This window comes from Megascapheus bottae, chromosome 34 (genome assembly GCF_031878675.1).
Source record: "Megascapheus bottae isolate mThoBot1 chromosome 34, mThoBot2.hap1, whole genome shotgun sequence".
Lineage (NCBI taxonomy): Eukaryota > Metazoa > Chordata > Mammalia > Rodentia > Geomyidae > Megascapheus > Megascapheus bottae.
In genome coordinates this window covers 634912-650744 of record NC_143542.1, presented here as the reverse complement: position 1 = coordinate 650744, position 15833 = coordinate 634912, and the positions used below count along the sequence as shown (strand labels likewise).

The 15833-nt window shown below is 50.2% G+C and overlaps 2 protein-coding genes across 2 annotated transcripts in view; one reads left to right on the top strand and one right to left on the bottom strand.

Annotated features, from left to right (window-relative positions):
- Positions 1–1341, bottom strand: part of Dnaaf5 (dynein axonemal assembly factor 5) — a 38158-nt gene extending 36817 nt beyond the window's left edge. Inside the window, exon 1 of the mRNA XM_090324121.1 lies at positions 733–1341. Within this exon, the coding sequence (XP_090180247.1) occupies positions 733–1315 (583 nt within the window). The 5' untranslated portion in view covers positions 1316–1341. The remainder of the gene's footprint in view (positions 1–732) is intronic.
- Positions 1342–7609: 6268 nt separating this feature from the next.
- The window catches only part of Prkar1b (protein kinase cAMP-dependent type I regulatory subunit beta), an 86078-nt gene continuing 77854 nt past the window's right edge, over positions 7610–15833 (top strand). Inside the window, exons 1-2 of the mRNA XM_090324103.1 lie at positions 7610–7693; positions 9170–9368. Coding sequence (XP_090180229.1) covers positions 9192–9368 — 177 coding nt within the window. The 5' untranslated portion in view covers positions 7610–7693; positions 9170–9191. The remainder of the gene's footprint in view (positions 7694–9169; positions 9369–15833) is intronic.

Sequence of the window (15833 nt, the reverse complement as noted above, 5' to 3'; positions counted from 1 at the left end):
TGGTTGACTTTCACATTTTTCAAGGCTGGCTTTCCTTTGGCCATCGATTTTCAGCTTTAATGGGGGGTTCATTCCACACTAGTCAAGGTCCTACATCTCTGCAATCCTAGACTCAGACAAAGGGGCTGTCCTCATCAGATGGAGCTTTTGGAAACATGGAGTTTGGACTAAAACGGAAGAGAAAGGCTGCCTCCTTCCACTTAAGGACGACAGTGGCCCAAGCCACATGTGGATGAAATAGAGGGCTGGGGACAAAGCGGAGGGTCTTCAAGCCAGTTCCATAATCTTTTCCAACAAAGTCACAGAATTGGGCTGGGAGTTTGGCCTAGTGGTTAAAGTGCTTGCCTAGCATGCACGAAGACCCGGGTTCGATTCCTCGGTACCACATACATAGAAAAAAGCCGGAAGTGGTGCTGAGGCTCAAGTGGTAGAGTTCTAGCTTTGAGAAACCTCAAGGATAAGTGGTCAGGCCCTGGGCCCAAGCCCGAATAAATCCCATTAAAAAGTATGTCTTCACTTCCTGGGAATCGGGGCGGGACCTACAGGTGAGAGCGCTCAGGAGAAGAACTCCTCCTGCAGGTCATGAACATGGGCAGGGAGCCAAGGTCCCCCGGGATTTCATCTGGCCTGGGTTGGAGTTTGCCAGGAGAGGTCGCCAGAGTGGATTGAACGGACTGAACCGGAGCAGGCTCATCAGGTAGGGAGCTCACCGGCGTGGATCGCGGGGCTTACCCGGCGTGGCGCGCGCCAGGGCGGCCGCACACTCGCAGCTCTCCCGGCGGACGGCGGCGAAGGGGTCCAGCAGCGTGCTGCGCAGCGCCCGCACCGTGTCCTCCAGGTAGGGCGCGAGCGCGGCGCCGCCCAGGCTCACCGCCAGGCCGAGGAGCTGCACGAGAGCCAGGCGCAGCTCCTCGCAGCCCTCGGGAGGCGGCCGCGTGGGCTCCAGCCGGACCAGGCGCGCGGCCAGCGCCGGCAGCAGGCGCGGCAGGGCGTCGTGAGGCCGCGCGGCGCGGCGCAAGCCCAGGTCCAACAGGTGCACGGCCAGCGCGCGGCAGCCCTCGGCGGGGTCGGCCAGGAGGCGCAGCAGACGCGGAAGCAGCAGGCCGGCCCAGGGGCCCTGAAAGGTGACGGGGTCGGAGCCGGGCCCCGCCGCAGTGTCCAGCGCGCGTTCTAGGGCCTCTAGCGCGCGCCGCCGCCCCATCTTGCTGTCAGCTTCCAGCCCTGGCAGCAGGCGGCCCAGGGCGCGGCTTAGTTCGCTCGCTGCGGTCGCCTCCGCGGGGCCCGCAGCCATCCCTACGTCCGCCGGCGCCGCCATCTTCCCGCGCGTGGCGTTGTCACCAAGGGAACCAGCGCACTTCACGACTGCTGCGGCCGCGGATTACGGCAGGATTTCCGGCAGGCGTGACTGGATCGGTCGCTCGCGACAGCGCACGGGCCTCGGCCCGGGAGCCGGTGAGAGGGAGGGCAAAGGGCCTGGGAGCTTGGGGCGTGGCTGTGGGCGGGGCGTGGGCGGGGCGCTGAGTCCGCGCTCGGCGGAGGGGCGGGGCGAGCTGGCTCCCTGGACGGGTCTGGGGCTCTTTTGGAGGCGCCCTCTGGTCCTTCCACTCCAGCCCCGCCTCCCAGTCCCGCAAGCTGTGGCTCACCAGTCCTCAGGGGGCTAAGGAGGCTGTAGCTACAGCGTTTAAGTTCAGCTTCTCCAGGGACAGACGGTTCACTTCAAGATCAGCCCAGGCAGAGGTGACCAGACCCTGACTTTTTTCTTTTCTTTTCTTTTTTGGTGGGTCTTGGGGCTTGAACTCTGGGCCTGGGCGCTGTCCCTGAGCTCTTCAGCTCCAGGTTACCGCCCTACCCTTGAGCCAGGCCCTATTTCCTGTTTTGTAGAGGTGAATTGGAGATAAGAGTCTCAGGTCCTTTTGTGCCAGGGCTGGCTTTGAACCTTGATGCTCAGATCTCAGCCTCCTGAGTAGCTAAGATTACAGGCGTGAGCCACCGAGCTCAGCTGACCCCGTCTTATAAACAAACTAAAGACAACAGTACAGGACACTGATGGCTGTAGCCTATAATCCTACTCACACAGGCCAGGGGACCATAGAGAGTACTAATGCTAAGGGATCATGAGCCTTCTGAGCCAGACTGGGGCTGGGATGACCCCAGTAATTGGCTGGATCCCCAAATATGGGCAACCCAAGCAGCTCCCAATCCTATACTTGATTTTAGGGACTGGACTTCACTTTGAATGACACCCTTCTCTTTTAGTGGTTGATATTTGTTTTGCCAAATGCTGCTGTTAAGAGGTGATGGCTGTGTTTTAAAATATGAGTAGGAAGCCCTCCAAAGCCTTGGTTCTTTCTTTCCTCAATTTCCTCAAGTACTGGTTTGGAGGGATCCCAGTAGCAGATCAATCCTCGCAGTTTCCCTGGAGATGTATCAGCAGCTAACCAGATAACATGGACTATAGGTAACCAAGAAGCTGCTGAGAGAAGAAATTGCCTGGGCAAAGGCCCTATGGTAGGTGTCAAGGACACACAAATTGATAATCCCAGTGTTTTAGAATGTGAGCTTCTTTGGATCTTGTTTGGAGGATTGTGGGGCACGTCACATCAGGGAAATGGGCTCATTTCCTGTTTTGGTACTCAACCTGCCTGTTCACCTGGTTGGAAGGCTTGGCTGTGGTTTGTGATGTAAAGTAAGGCTACCTCTGGGATTGGCCCCAACGGATCTCGGACAGCACCTACCTCCCCCTGCCCTGCCCACCTTTATGCTGATAGGCTCCTGCTTCCTATACTAACCCATTGTATTTTCCCAATAAATGAGTCTTTGCCTTGACGAGTCTCCCTGGAGCATCTGATTGTCCTCCCTCCCGTGAGGGAGTGCTGGGTGCAGGCGACCAGTCTGCCCTTTCCTTTCTCAGCCTCATCTTAGTCAGGGCGTGTTCTCTCTATCCCTCTTGCCAGTCAGGTGGCAAGAAGGACTAAAAACCCCGACAGAGGATCTTTGTGTTGAGGTCATAAGAGAGGTCCCTAATCCAGGAAGACTCCCACTCTCAGGAGAAGAGGAATGGGTGACCGATGTGCACACTGGGAGAAGGTCTTGTGAATATGAACACAGCCATTAACAGGCCCAGGAGGGAGGCTGATATTGTCCCTTGAAGGAAAGAGAAGTCTCTTGTGAGCAGCAAGGGGTTGCAGGGCCTTTGTCTCATAGCAGTAGGGCTGAGGAAGGGTCTAGGTGGTTTAAGGGATCAGGTTTTACATCAGGTATTTTTTTTTTCTTAGTATTTTTTGGGGGAGGTAGTGGGGATCGAATCAGGGACATTGCACTTGCTAAGCAAGTGCTTTGCCACTGAGCTCCATCCAGCCCCAGGTTTTTATTGTCAAAGGCCCTCATAGCGCCTATCAAGGGACAGATTGAGATGGGCCAGAGAAGATGGCCAGGGAGGCTCCTAGAAAGTTCAAGTGGTAGAATGCATGCCTGACAACTACAAGCCTCTGATTTTAAACCCCAGGAAGAGAGGGAGAGGGAGAGAGGGAGAAGAATGGCAAGGGAGAGAAAGAAAGGGAAGGGGAGGAAGAGTGCAGGAATAGGAGCAAGGAACATGAGTGTGGTAGGTGCCAACTTTTCCCAGCCTTTCCCAAATAAAAACCCCAAAGGTAGCTCCATAACTAATAAGGAGAGGAGCTATACCCACACTCCACCATTTCCCCCCTGTGACGCCATCTTCCCTTCTCCCCCCACAGGCTCACCTGACCTTGTCACACACTGGAATTCCTGTAAGCTGTCCAGCCTACAAAGCCGATGTCCTGAGCCTCCTGACCCCAGTGGTGTCACCCATTGGCAGCAGCAGCAGGGATTGAGTGCCCCCCAGCTCCAGAGAACAAAGCCTACCAGGAAGGCACAGCAAGGTCCCCAAAGACAAGTCCAGCTTTAGAAAGCCAGACCCCAAAAGTAGACCAGAATCTAAATGTCATAGCTGAATAGAGCAGCTGCCCCATAGTGCAAAGGGTTTTTAAGAATTGGGACTCTTCAAGTATAGGAACCCAGAAATTCAGAGGACATTTGAAAATCCCTGTTGTATCAAGAACAGGCGAATTTGAAGACCAACAACTGACATAAAAGACAAGATGACTCTGTCATTGGTATTAGTGTTAGAAGTGGGAGACTTGGGAGAGGCCAAGATTGTCAGGTAGAGCCCCCATGGCTGAGCCCTGTGGCTTTACAAGAAGAGGAAAACCAGCAGACACAGTGCGCACGTGCAGATGCACATATAAGCACACGTATGCACACACACATTCCCAGTTTCACCATGTGATTTCCTGTGCTTATAGGAAGATAATCACCACAAGTCACTGCTGTATCTTAGATCTCCAGATCTAAAACAGAAATGATTCTCTTTTCAAGGGGTGTGTGTGTGTGTGTGTAGCTGCATGTGCACAACACTTGTAACACTAGATCGTGACCTCCAGGCCTGGGCACTGTCCCTTAGCATTCTCACTCAAGGCTGGCATTTGACAGCTTGGAGATGGAATCTCACAGATTTTTCTGTCCTAGTTGTCTTCAAACCTCAATCCCACTGAATCTCAGCCTTTTGAATAGCTAGGATTACAGGTGTGAGACACTGGTACCTCACCAGTCTTCCTTAACTGTGGAACTTTAAATATATATATATTTTTTGGGGGGGGGCGGGAGTTTGGCCTAGTGGTAGAGTGCTTGCCTAGCATGCACGAAGACCTGGGTTCGATTCCTCAGTACCCCACATACATAGCAAAAAGCCAGAAGTGGTGCTGAGGCTGAAGTGGTGGAGTGCTAGCCTTGAGAAAGTCCAAGGACAGTGTTCAAGCCCTGAGCTCAAGCCCAGGACTGGCAAAAAAAAAAAAAAAAAAATATATATATATATATATATATATATGTATATATATATATATTGGGCTGAGAGTTTGCCCTAGTGGTAGAGTGCTTGCCTAGCATGCACAAAGACCTGGGTTTGATTCCTGCCGGGGCCTACCGGCAGCAAATTGGGGTTCCTGAAATAGGGGGCAGGGACTGGAAAAATTAGAAGACAGACAAACACATCGGGTCCGGGAGGTCTGCAGCCCAGGCAAAAACTGCAGCGCCCCGTTTATTCTCAACTCAAAGTTTTTATCCCTTCTCGAGACCAGGGCACTGCCAGGTGTTACATCCAGATGGTTAATCAGGGAACTGTTGGGGGTTACATTCATATGGTAAATCTCAGATCAATTGAACAGGAGAAGGCCAAAAAACAATGAGACAATCAAGCAATTATCTGATGCAAATCAAAGTACAGTTTGATTCCACTCTTGCTCCCGACAGATTCCTCAGTACCACATACATAGAAAAAACTGGAAGTAGTGCTATGGCTCAAGTGGCAGAGCTTTAGCCTTGAGAAAGCCCAAGGACATTGTTCAGGTGTTGAGTTCAAGCCCCAGGACTAGCAAAAAATAAAGAATAAAAAATAAATTGTGTTTAGGCTGGCACCAGTGGCTCACGCCTGTAATCCTAGCTACTCAGGAGGCTGAGATCTGAGGATCACAGTTCAAACCCAGTCTGGGCAAAAAAGTCCATGAGACTCTTATCTCAAGTTAACCATCAGAAAATGAGAAGTGGTGCTGTGGTTCAAGTGGTAGAAAGCTAACCTTGAACTGAAGAGCTCAGGGAGAATGCCCAGGCCCAGAGTTCAAGCCCTACAACCGACCCTCCAAAAAATTATGTTTAGGGCCTGGAATGGGACCTAGTGGTCGAGTGCTTACTTAGCAAGAATGAAGTATTTCTTGGTACCACATACACAGAAACACCTGGAAGTGGAGCTATGGCTCAACTGGGCAGAGCACTAACCTGGAGCAAAAACTGCTCAAGATCAAGCCCCAGGACTGGCAAAAAAAAAAAAATGTTTAGCCAGGCACTGAAGACTCATGTCTATAATCCTACCTACTCAGGAGGCTGAGATGTGATGACTGTGGTTCAAAGCCACCCTGGGCAGGAAAGTCTATGAGACTCTTGTTTCCAGTTAACCACCAGAAAACCGGAAGAGGTGCTATGGCTCAAAGTGATAGAGCACTAGCCTTGAGTAAAAGAGCTCAGAGACTGCGCCAGGCCTTCAGTTCAAGCCCTACAATTAAAAAAATCTATGTTTGAACTAAAAATATGACCAAACCTGTCTAAATTTCTATGTGTTTAATTTCCTTCACTATATATGTCTTAAAGGAAATGAGTGGCCAGTCTCCATAGATACTGTATATTTTAATATGTCACCAGTGTAAAGAAACTGATTTTAACAATGCTTGGTTTGCACGTTCATTCTTCCAACTTGACAAATATTTATCTGATGTGTGACATTTCCAGGTGTTGGGCAAGGCCCCAGGAGAGTAGAAAGATGAGCCCAGAGGGCCAGGAATGTGACCTAGCAGTTCCTCTTTCTTGGGAGCAGGGAATTGGTTGGTGGTCAGTGATACCTACAGGAATACCTGTGAGCTGGGAGCAGGTGACTGCCAGAGGTTTGCCTTGGGATGCAAGTTGAAACGGGATTTCCTTTAAAAGGATCTTATTCAATGGGTGTGCCCGTGGTGTGGCCCAGGGCAAGGGAGCCACATGGAAGGAAGGCTTCTGTAATCCTGAGCACAGCCTCCACTTGTAAGCATAGGCCAGGAAGTGGCCAGCACTGCTGGGGCTCATAGGCAAGGCTGGTGCCCTGTGGCAGGAACTGGTAATGTGGACAGGTGAGTATGACATGTGAGTTGGAGGATAGCTTTGGGGACAGGTGTGTGAAGACTTAGGGTGGATGTTTTTCCTCTATACCTGGGCCCCACACCCTCTTTTCTGGTATGGAGACACTTCCAGGAAAGAAAGAGCAAGCCTATGTCCCCACACTGGCAAATGGAGACAAAATAAGGTTCTGGGCAATAGAAAATGAAGGGGGGAAAGGCTCACACCAGCACACCTGTAATCCTAGCTACTCTAGAGGCTGAGATCTGAGAATTGTGGTTTGAAGCCAGCTGGGGCAGGAAAGGCCATGCGACTCTTACCTCCAATTAACCACCAAAAAGCTGGAAGTGGAATTGTGGTTTAAGTGGTAGCGCGCCAAACCTGGAGTGAAACAAAAAACATCAGGAAAACAAACAACAACAACAACAACAAAACTACAGGATAAGCATTCAGGCTCCAAGTTCAAGCCCTTAGTTCTGGCACAAACAAAAACAAATAAAAACAGAAACTTAAGAACATTCCTTTTCCTATTGCTACTGGTCTTGTGGATGTCCAAGCTACTGGGGGCCACACCTCCAAGTGACCACAGCCCAGACCAGCAAGGAGGAGGAGGGTGTTCCCTTGGGGGGCAGGATGGGGGTCCCCTGGAGCCTCCCCCGGCCCCAACAATGCTGGGTTCACCCGTGGTGACTCCTTCACCCCCAATCCACGGCAGAAGTGGAGGGGGTGGGGGGCCGGGTGCGGTGGAAGGCCAAGCGGAAGGGTGACAAGGGGGAGAGGAAGGCCAGCCAAGAGCAAGGGGACCTGGGGGTCGGAGGGGAGACGCGGGCGGAGGGGGGGGGGACAGGCGGGGCGGGGCGGGCGCAGGGCGGCGCCGCGTGGTTGCGGGGGGGACCCGCGGCCGCCGCCTTCGCCATCCCAGCGTCCCTGCGCCCCGCCGTCCCTGCGCAGCCGCCTCGGACCCCGGAGTCTCCAGGTACTGGGGTGGGGCGTCCGGGTTGGGGGGTCTGCGTGTGGATCCCCCCCCCTCCCGTCCTGCCTGGAGCTGGAGGAGGTCCCCGGCGGGCCGCGGCACACCTGGGGAGGAGGGAGGCCCGCAGCCTGGGCGCAGAGCGCGGGCCTGGCAGGACACCCGCTCGCCCAGCGCCCCCGACTCGGGCTGGGGGCGGCGCCATCGGCTCCTCTCTTGGGCCTGGGGCTCTGGGGCTCCCGGGAGCGCTGTCTTGGGAGGGTCCCCACCACACAGAGGCCAGGCCGAGCTGGGGGACTGGGGAAGGTGGGGTTGGGCATCTTGTGAAAGCTCCGGAGCTTCTGGGCCTTCGGGGTCCCAGCCCCCTGCACACACACACACACACACACACACACACACACATGCACACACACACGCACGCACACACACACACACATGCACACACACACACATGCAGGGACACACGCGCGCGCGCACACACACAGGGACATACGCGCACACACACGCGCGCACACAGGCGGTGACCAGGGCCATTGTGACTGGACCTGCTATTCCAGGTCCACCCCCAGCTGCTTTCCATTCTTTTTTTTTTTTTCCTGCCAGGCAGGCCTTCCTAACCTTTGACAACATCTCAAGCACCCCCATCTCTGGCCCCTCCCCTCCCTAGGTCGTGACAACATTTTCATTTCACATCTGTGTTTAGGAGGCGTGTGTGGGGTGTGTGTGTGTGTGTGTGTGTGTAAGAAAATGAAATCATATAAAGGCCAGAGAAACCAATATGACACCTTGGGGTGCAGTGTCCCACACTCCTCTCATCACAGACTCCTCAGAAGCAGAATAAGGGTTCCAGATCAGATCACCAAGAATGTCCATTTGAACATTTTACATCCCCACAAATGTCTATTCCATGGTTAAGGTGTTTGGGCGTTGTTTATTAAACTAGAGATTTAGCTCCCTCAAATACAAGCTCTTAAATAACTGTGTGTGTGTGTGTGTGTGTGTGTGTGTGTGTGTGTGTGTGTGTGTGCGCGCGCGCTTACTGGGGTTTGGGCTTGAACTCAGGGCCTTATATTCTTTTTTTTTTTTTTTTGCCAGTCCTGGGCTTGAGCTCAGGGCCTGAGCACTGTCCTTGGACTTTCTCAAGGCTAGAGCTCTACCACTTGAGCCTCAGCACCACTTCTGGCTTTTTTCTATGCATGTGGTGCCGAGGAATCGAACCCGGGTCTTCATGCATGCTAGGCAAGCGCTCTACCACTAAGCCAAACTCCCGGCCCCAGGGCCTTGTATTCTTGCTTAGCCTTTTCACCCAAGGCTGCCTTTGAACAGAGATCCTCCGTTCTTAGCCTCCTGAGTAGCTAAGATCACAGGTATGATCTACCAGCACCTCCCTTATACCCGCTTAATACCACATATTTCTCAGCCCCAACAGTGCACTCCCCAGGTTCCTACTAAGGCCTATGTGGTTTTCCTTTCTCTCCACAGGAAGGAAGATTTCCTATTCATCATGGCCTCTCCCTCCTCTTTCCACTTGGAGGAGGAGGACAGTCTGAAGGGATGCGAGCTCTACGTTCAGAAGCACAGTATTCAGCAGGTGCTCAAAGATTGCATTGTGCACTTATGCATCGCCAAGCCAGACCGCCCCATGAGGTTCCTCCGGGAGCACTTTGAGACGCTTGAAAAGGTCAGTAGCTCTCTCCACCTCCTGATGTTGTCTTGTTATTGCTGTTCTACTACTGGGTTTGAATTCAGTGTCTCTCCACCTCCCTTGGCTTTTCCATTCAAGGCTAATACTCTAACCACTTGGGCCACAACTCCACTTCCTGCCTTTTGCTGGTTATGAATTTTTCTGCCTGGGCTGGCTACAAACTGTGATCCTCAAAGCCTCCTGGGTGCTAGGATTACAGATGTGAGCCACCAGCACCTGGCCCCCTGTATTATTTTGCAAGTCCTGGGGCAGTGGTTGCCAGCTTCCCTTCTTAGATACCCTCTGACAGTGGAAAATCTTTTTAGAAGATGAAATCAAAGCATACTTGGAGCTGGCACTGCTTTGTGTAGCCTTGGGTTCCTTGGGTCTCTCTTGGGGTATGGGCGTCTCAGCCATCAAGGAAGCCCTGCCTCTGCTTCAGGGGTTCAGGACCTTACCAGCTCTCATGGGAGGTGATCCACCTGTTTGGGTAGCTTGTGAGTCTTGCTGGCAGTTTTCAACCTGATGGGACACCCGCTTAGACCTATTAGGTATGTGTGGGTATCCTGGGGAGGAGCTCACATATTCATTCTAGTTCTTAAGAGAAAACCTCCTATAACTCATTCCTCCTTAAATGAAGCCCGACCCACTCCATCTGCCCTGACTCCTGTATCTGGGGCCCCAAGCTGCTTCCCTCTTCCAGGTTGACTCTGCAGTTTCTCCCTATACAGATGATTTTTTTTTTTTTTTTTTTTTTTTTTTTTGCCATTCCTGGGGTTGAGCTCAGGGTCTGAGCATTGTACTATCCTTGGGTTTTCTCAATATCAGAGCTCTACCACTTGAGCCGCAGCACCACTTCCAGCTTTTTCTATGTATGTGGTACCGAGGAATCGAACCCAGGTCTTTATGCATGCTAGGCAAGCACTCTATCACTAGGCCAAACTCCCAGTCCTTTTCTTCTTTTGTTTTTTGCTCTCCCTTAGCTTTTTCACTCAAGCTGATGCTCTAGCATTTGGTTCACAGCTCAACTTCCATTGTTTTGCTGGTTAACTGACAGTAAGAATCTCACAGACATTTCTGCCAAGGCTGGCTTAAAACCAAGACTCTCAGATATCAGCTTCCTGAGAAGCTGGGATTATAGGTGTAAGCCGTCAATATCTAACTTAAAAAAGAAAAAATTGGGGCCGGGAGTTTGGCCTAGTGGTTAAAGTGCTTGCCTAGCATGCATGAAGACCCGGGTTCGATTCCTCAGTACCACATACATAGAAAAAAGCCGGAAGTGGTGCTAAGGCTCAAGCGGTAGAGCTCTAGCCTTGAGAAAGTCAAGGACAGTGCTCAGGCCCTGAGCTCAAGCCCAGGACTGGCAAAAAAAAAAAAAAAAAAAAAAATTGCCAGGCATGTGTGGTGGCTCGCATCTGTAATCCTAGCTACTCAGGAGGTTGACATCTGAATGATTACAGTTTAAAGCCAGTCCAGGCACTAAAACCTATGAGACTCTCATCTCCCATTAACCACTAGAAAATAGGAAGTGATGCTGTGGCTCAAGGGGTAGAGTGGTAGCCTTGAGCTGAAGAGCTCAGGGACAACACCCAGGCCCAGGGGTAGGGTGGTAGTCTTGAACTGAAGAGCTCAAGGACAGTACCCAGGCCCAGAGTTCAAGCCCCATGATCCACGACGAAGAAGAAGAAGAAGAAGAAGAAGGAGGAGGAGGAGGAGGAGGAGGAGGAGGAGGAAGAATAGTGCTGTGGCTCAAATGGCAGAGCGTTAGCCTTGAGCAAAAAGTATCCAAGGACAGTGCCCAGGCCCTGAGTTCAAACCCCAGGACTGGCAAAAAAAAAAAAAAAAAAAGAAATCTCCTTAGACTCCAGCCCTGCCTGAATGTTTTCTCCTTCCTTGGGTAGATAACAACAACAATAACATCAACAACATTGTCAGGGGAGGGTGTGCATACCATTCATAGGCAGGAAGTTGACAGCCTCCTGCTCAGTTTGGCACTTGCCAAAGCTGGAAAAACCATTCTTGTGCCAGGGCAGGTAAAGCCCAGATCACCTCAAAGAGTGAGGCTCCATCTGCAGGTGGCATCTTTGGTTCCCACAGAGAGCTGTCCTCACCAGCCTGAGGCAGTCAGACCTGACTCCTGTCAACTTAACATGAGTCCCTTATGGGAACAGACCATCACAGCTTAGGACATTTTAAAGTGGTTGCAGGGGTGACGGGAGGTGTCTGTGACATTCCAAGCCACATTGTCCCAAGCCACATTGTTAGCAGAATCACATGATCTCATTATAGTCTTTGGCTTACTAACCTAATAGTTCACATTGGCCATATGGAAAACAAAACAGAAGTCGGGTACAGTGACTCATGCCTGTAATACTAGCTACTTGGGAGTTGGATATTAAGAGGATTTGAGGTCTGGGCAAAAAAAGTTTACCAAATCCTACCTCAACAGTAAAAGCTGTGGGGGCCAGGAGTTTGGCCTAGCATGCACGAAGACCTGGGTTCGATTCCTCGGTACCACATACATAGAAAAAAGTCGGAAGTGGTGCTGAGGCTCAAGTGGTAGAGCTCTAGCCTTGAGAAAGTCCAAGGACAGTGCTCAGGCCCTGATCCCAAGCCCAGGAATGGCAAAATAAAAAAAAAAGCTGTGTGTGGCTGTCATCTGAGCTACCATGGGGAAGTAGACATAGGAGGGTCCTGTGTGAGCATTGATGGCTCATTCCTATCATCCTAGCTCCTCCTAAGTTTTCCCCCTTGGGGTGCACACCCAGTTATGTGTCTCTTATGCAGCCTGCCGATCTATCGATCGATCGATCGATCTATCTATCTATCTATCTATCTATCTGCCTGGTTATCTGTCTATCTGGCTATCTGTGTATATTTATTTTTGTATGTGTTTATGTATCCATCCATCCATCCCTCCACCCAGGCTGGCCCTCTATTACTTAAAACATTGAAACGTATCTCCAGCCTTGCTGTTTATTGCCAGTCCTAGGGCTTAAACTAGGCCTGGGTCTCATCCTTGAACTCTTTTGCTCAAGGCTGGTACTCAACTACTTGAGCCACAGCTCCACTTCCAGCTATTTTTAGTAGTTAACTGGAGATAACAGTCTCGAAGACTTCCCTACCTATGCTGGTTCTGAATCTCCACTCTCAGATCTCAGCCTCCTGAGTAGCTAGGATTATAGGTGTGAGCCACCAGCACCTATTCATTTGCTTGCATTGTTAGTGTGTTTTCTGTCTTTTTTTTTTGCCAGTCCTGGGCTTGAGCTCAGGGCCTGAGCATCGTCCTTAGACTTTCTCAGGGCTAGAGCTCTACCACTTGAGCCTCAGCACTACTTCTGGCTTTTTTTTCTATGTATGTGGTGCTGAGGAATCGAACCCAGGTCTTCGTGCATGCTAGGCAAGCACTCTACCACTAGGCCAAACTCCCGGCCCTGTGTTTTCTGTCTTTAGGTCCCTGGTTGACTATGAAGACTGTGAGTTCATGGTGTCTTTTGTTAGTTCAGGGAAAAAAATTTTATCATCTCAGTAAACATAGCTGTAACCCTATTTCTCTCTCTCCATCTGGAACTCTAATTTCATGTATATTTGAGCTTCTTATCCAGATTTCAGATCCTCTTCTGTGCTTTCCTCCTTTGTCTTTCCTGTTGTATCTTTGTACTTCAGCCCAGATGTTTTCTTTTGACTTGCATTCCAAGTTATTCGTTTTCTCAGCTGTACTTCTCATCTGCTATTAAGTCCATCACCGAGTTATGAGTTCCTGTTATTGTGGGTTTTTTTAAATACTTGATCTAGAATTTCCATTTAGCTTTCACTAATTTTTTCTTGTTTCTGTGCCAGCATTTACAACCTCACCTTTTATTTCCTCAAATATTTGAGCAAAGCTATTTGCAAGTCTGTATCTACTAGTGATATGATGTTTATTCACTGTAGGGTCTGTTTATATTGTCTGTTGTTTCTCTGAGTTTCTAGTCATATGACCTTGTTTCATTACATGTGAGGTTGTGTGTGTACATAGTGGGATCTGAACCGAGGGTTTCACATTCATTCAGCTTATTTGCCTGGATGGTTCTTTACCATTTGAACCACAGTTCTACTCCAAGATTTTTATTACTTAATCGGACCTGAGAGTCTCAGAGACTTTCTTGCTTGAGCTGGTTCTGAACTATGATTCTCAGATCTCAGTCTCCTGAGTAACTAGGATTACAGGTATGAGCTACCAGCGCTTGGCTATGGCTGGTGTATTTTGTCTGCCTTCCCACCTTCCTGCCTGCCTGTCTGCCTCCCTCCCTCCCTCCCTTCCTCTCCCCTCACTCTCTCCTTCTTTCTTCCTTCCTTCCTTTGTTTCTTTGTTTGTTTTTTTGTTTCTTTTGCCAGTCCTGGGGCTTGAACTCAGGGCATGGTCACTGTCCTTGAGCTTTCTCAAGGCTACCACTTGAGCCACAGCACCATTCTCAGCCTTTATTGTGTGTTCAGGGAATTGAACCCAGGGCTTTGTGCATGCTAGGTGAGCACTCTACCACTAGGCCGCACTCTCAGCCCCCCCCTTCCTTCCTCCTTCCTTTTTTCCCCCTCTGTCTTTCTTACTTTCTCCCTCTCTCCCTCCCTCCCTCCTTCCTTCTTTCCTTCCTTCCTCTCTCTCGCTCTCACTCTCCTTTCTGTCTGTCTGTCTGTCTCGGTACTTGAATTCAGGGCCTGAGTGCTGAGGTCTTAAGCTCAAGGCTAGCACTCTACCATTTTGAGTCTCAGCACCACTTCCGATTTTCTGGTGGCTAATTGGAGATAAGAGTCCCTCTTCTGCTATATTTTGTGTAGGATTTCACTTTTTCTCTAGGTCATTCTGGATGATGAGCCTCCTATTTGCACTTCCCAGGTAGCTGGAGTGACAGACCCAGCTTGTTTAAAAAGGAAACTCTCCGAAATTTTTATCTTTTGTATCTTTTTTTTTCTTCCCCATCATAGGGCTTCAACTCTGGGCCTGGGCATTGTCTCTGGGCTCTTCTGCTTAAGGCTAATCCTCTACCACTTTGAGCTACAACACCACTTCTTGTTTTCTGGTGGTTAATTGGAGATCAAAGTCTCATGGATTTTTGTAACCAGGCTGACTGCACCACGATCCTCAGCTCTCAGCCTCCTGAGTAGCTAGGATTACAGGTGTGAGCTACTTTTTTTTCTTAGGCTGGCTTCTATCTTTGATCCTTCCCATTTCTCCCTCCAAAGTAGCTAGGATTCAAGGCATGAGCCACCTCTCCCAGATTCATACTGAAATGTTTAGAACGCAGTTATATGACATCTGAGGTTTGCTGGATGCAGGCACCCAGCTAGGGTCCTGTTCTTAGTCACCTCTGATACCTTAGCCGATGGCTTCTGCAGGGCAAGTTGGTTGGTTCCTGGAGCCAAGAGCATACTCCATCTGCCCTAGGATGTCTGTTTTCTAGGAATCTTTTGCTTTCTTTCCTTGACATCTCTAACCTTATCCTCCCTGTCATTGTAGAGTTACATACGCACATATTTTAATGTTACTCTCATTTTAGTGGCGCGTCTGGGTGGAAGTCATATGCCACCTACCTGCTATCTTCTCTCTTGAAATCCCATCAAAGATTTTTTTTTTTAAAACAACTGTCTAGAACCTCATGGAACAGTTGCGGGTTTGGTTTTGCTGAGTATCCTATGACATATGAAGACACAGTTAAATGGAATGAGCCAGGGTACATGCAAAGCAGGTGCCACATGGGGTGAGTGAGCTCTGTTCCCAGCAACCCACAGGACCAAGATTGGCTGCTTATGAGCAGAATCTGTCACCTTGTATTGTCAGTTTGGATGGGGACAGGGGACAGACTGCCCCTTAGGTACCTGGATAGGTGCCAGCTGCCAGGCTAACGGGGAGCGAGGCTGTGGTGGGATCTCAAGCCCTTGCTCAACTTCTTCTGCCTTGATGGGACACCAAGTGATGCTTGTAGCAGAGAAGGCTGTTATCTGTGGGACTCTGGTATCTGTGGCTGCCTCTTCTCTGGCCACTGCAGGTGTCTGCAAAATTGAGGCTCAGGACAAGTAACACCCACAGCTAAGACCCCTCTCTGGAAGTGCAGGGGAAGGTACTCATCACCAATGGCGGAAACTCACATGGACAGAGGACAGATCTATATGACCTAAAGTATGAACCAGTCTCTCAGGTCCCATTGTTCTTCCAGAAACTGTATGGTAACATTTGCCCTCCGAATATAGCCCTTCATTTACTTGGATTGTGCTTGCACCAGCCATGGAACAGTCCTTTCCTTATGTATATAAAAGATTATGTTTGCACATCCATTTGTGCAAATAAAGAATTGCATTTGCACCAATCATAGTACAGCCCTCGGCAAATAAAGATTATGTATATATCAATCAGGACCCAGTTCTTTGTGCAAATGAAGGATTGTACTTGCACCAATTTTGGCACAGTCAGGAAAATGAGTAACTTTG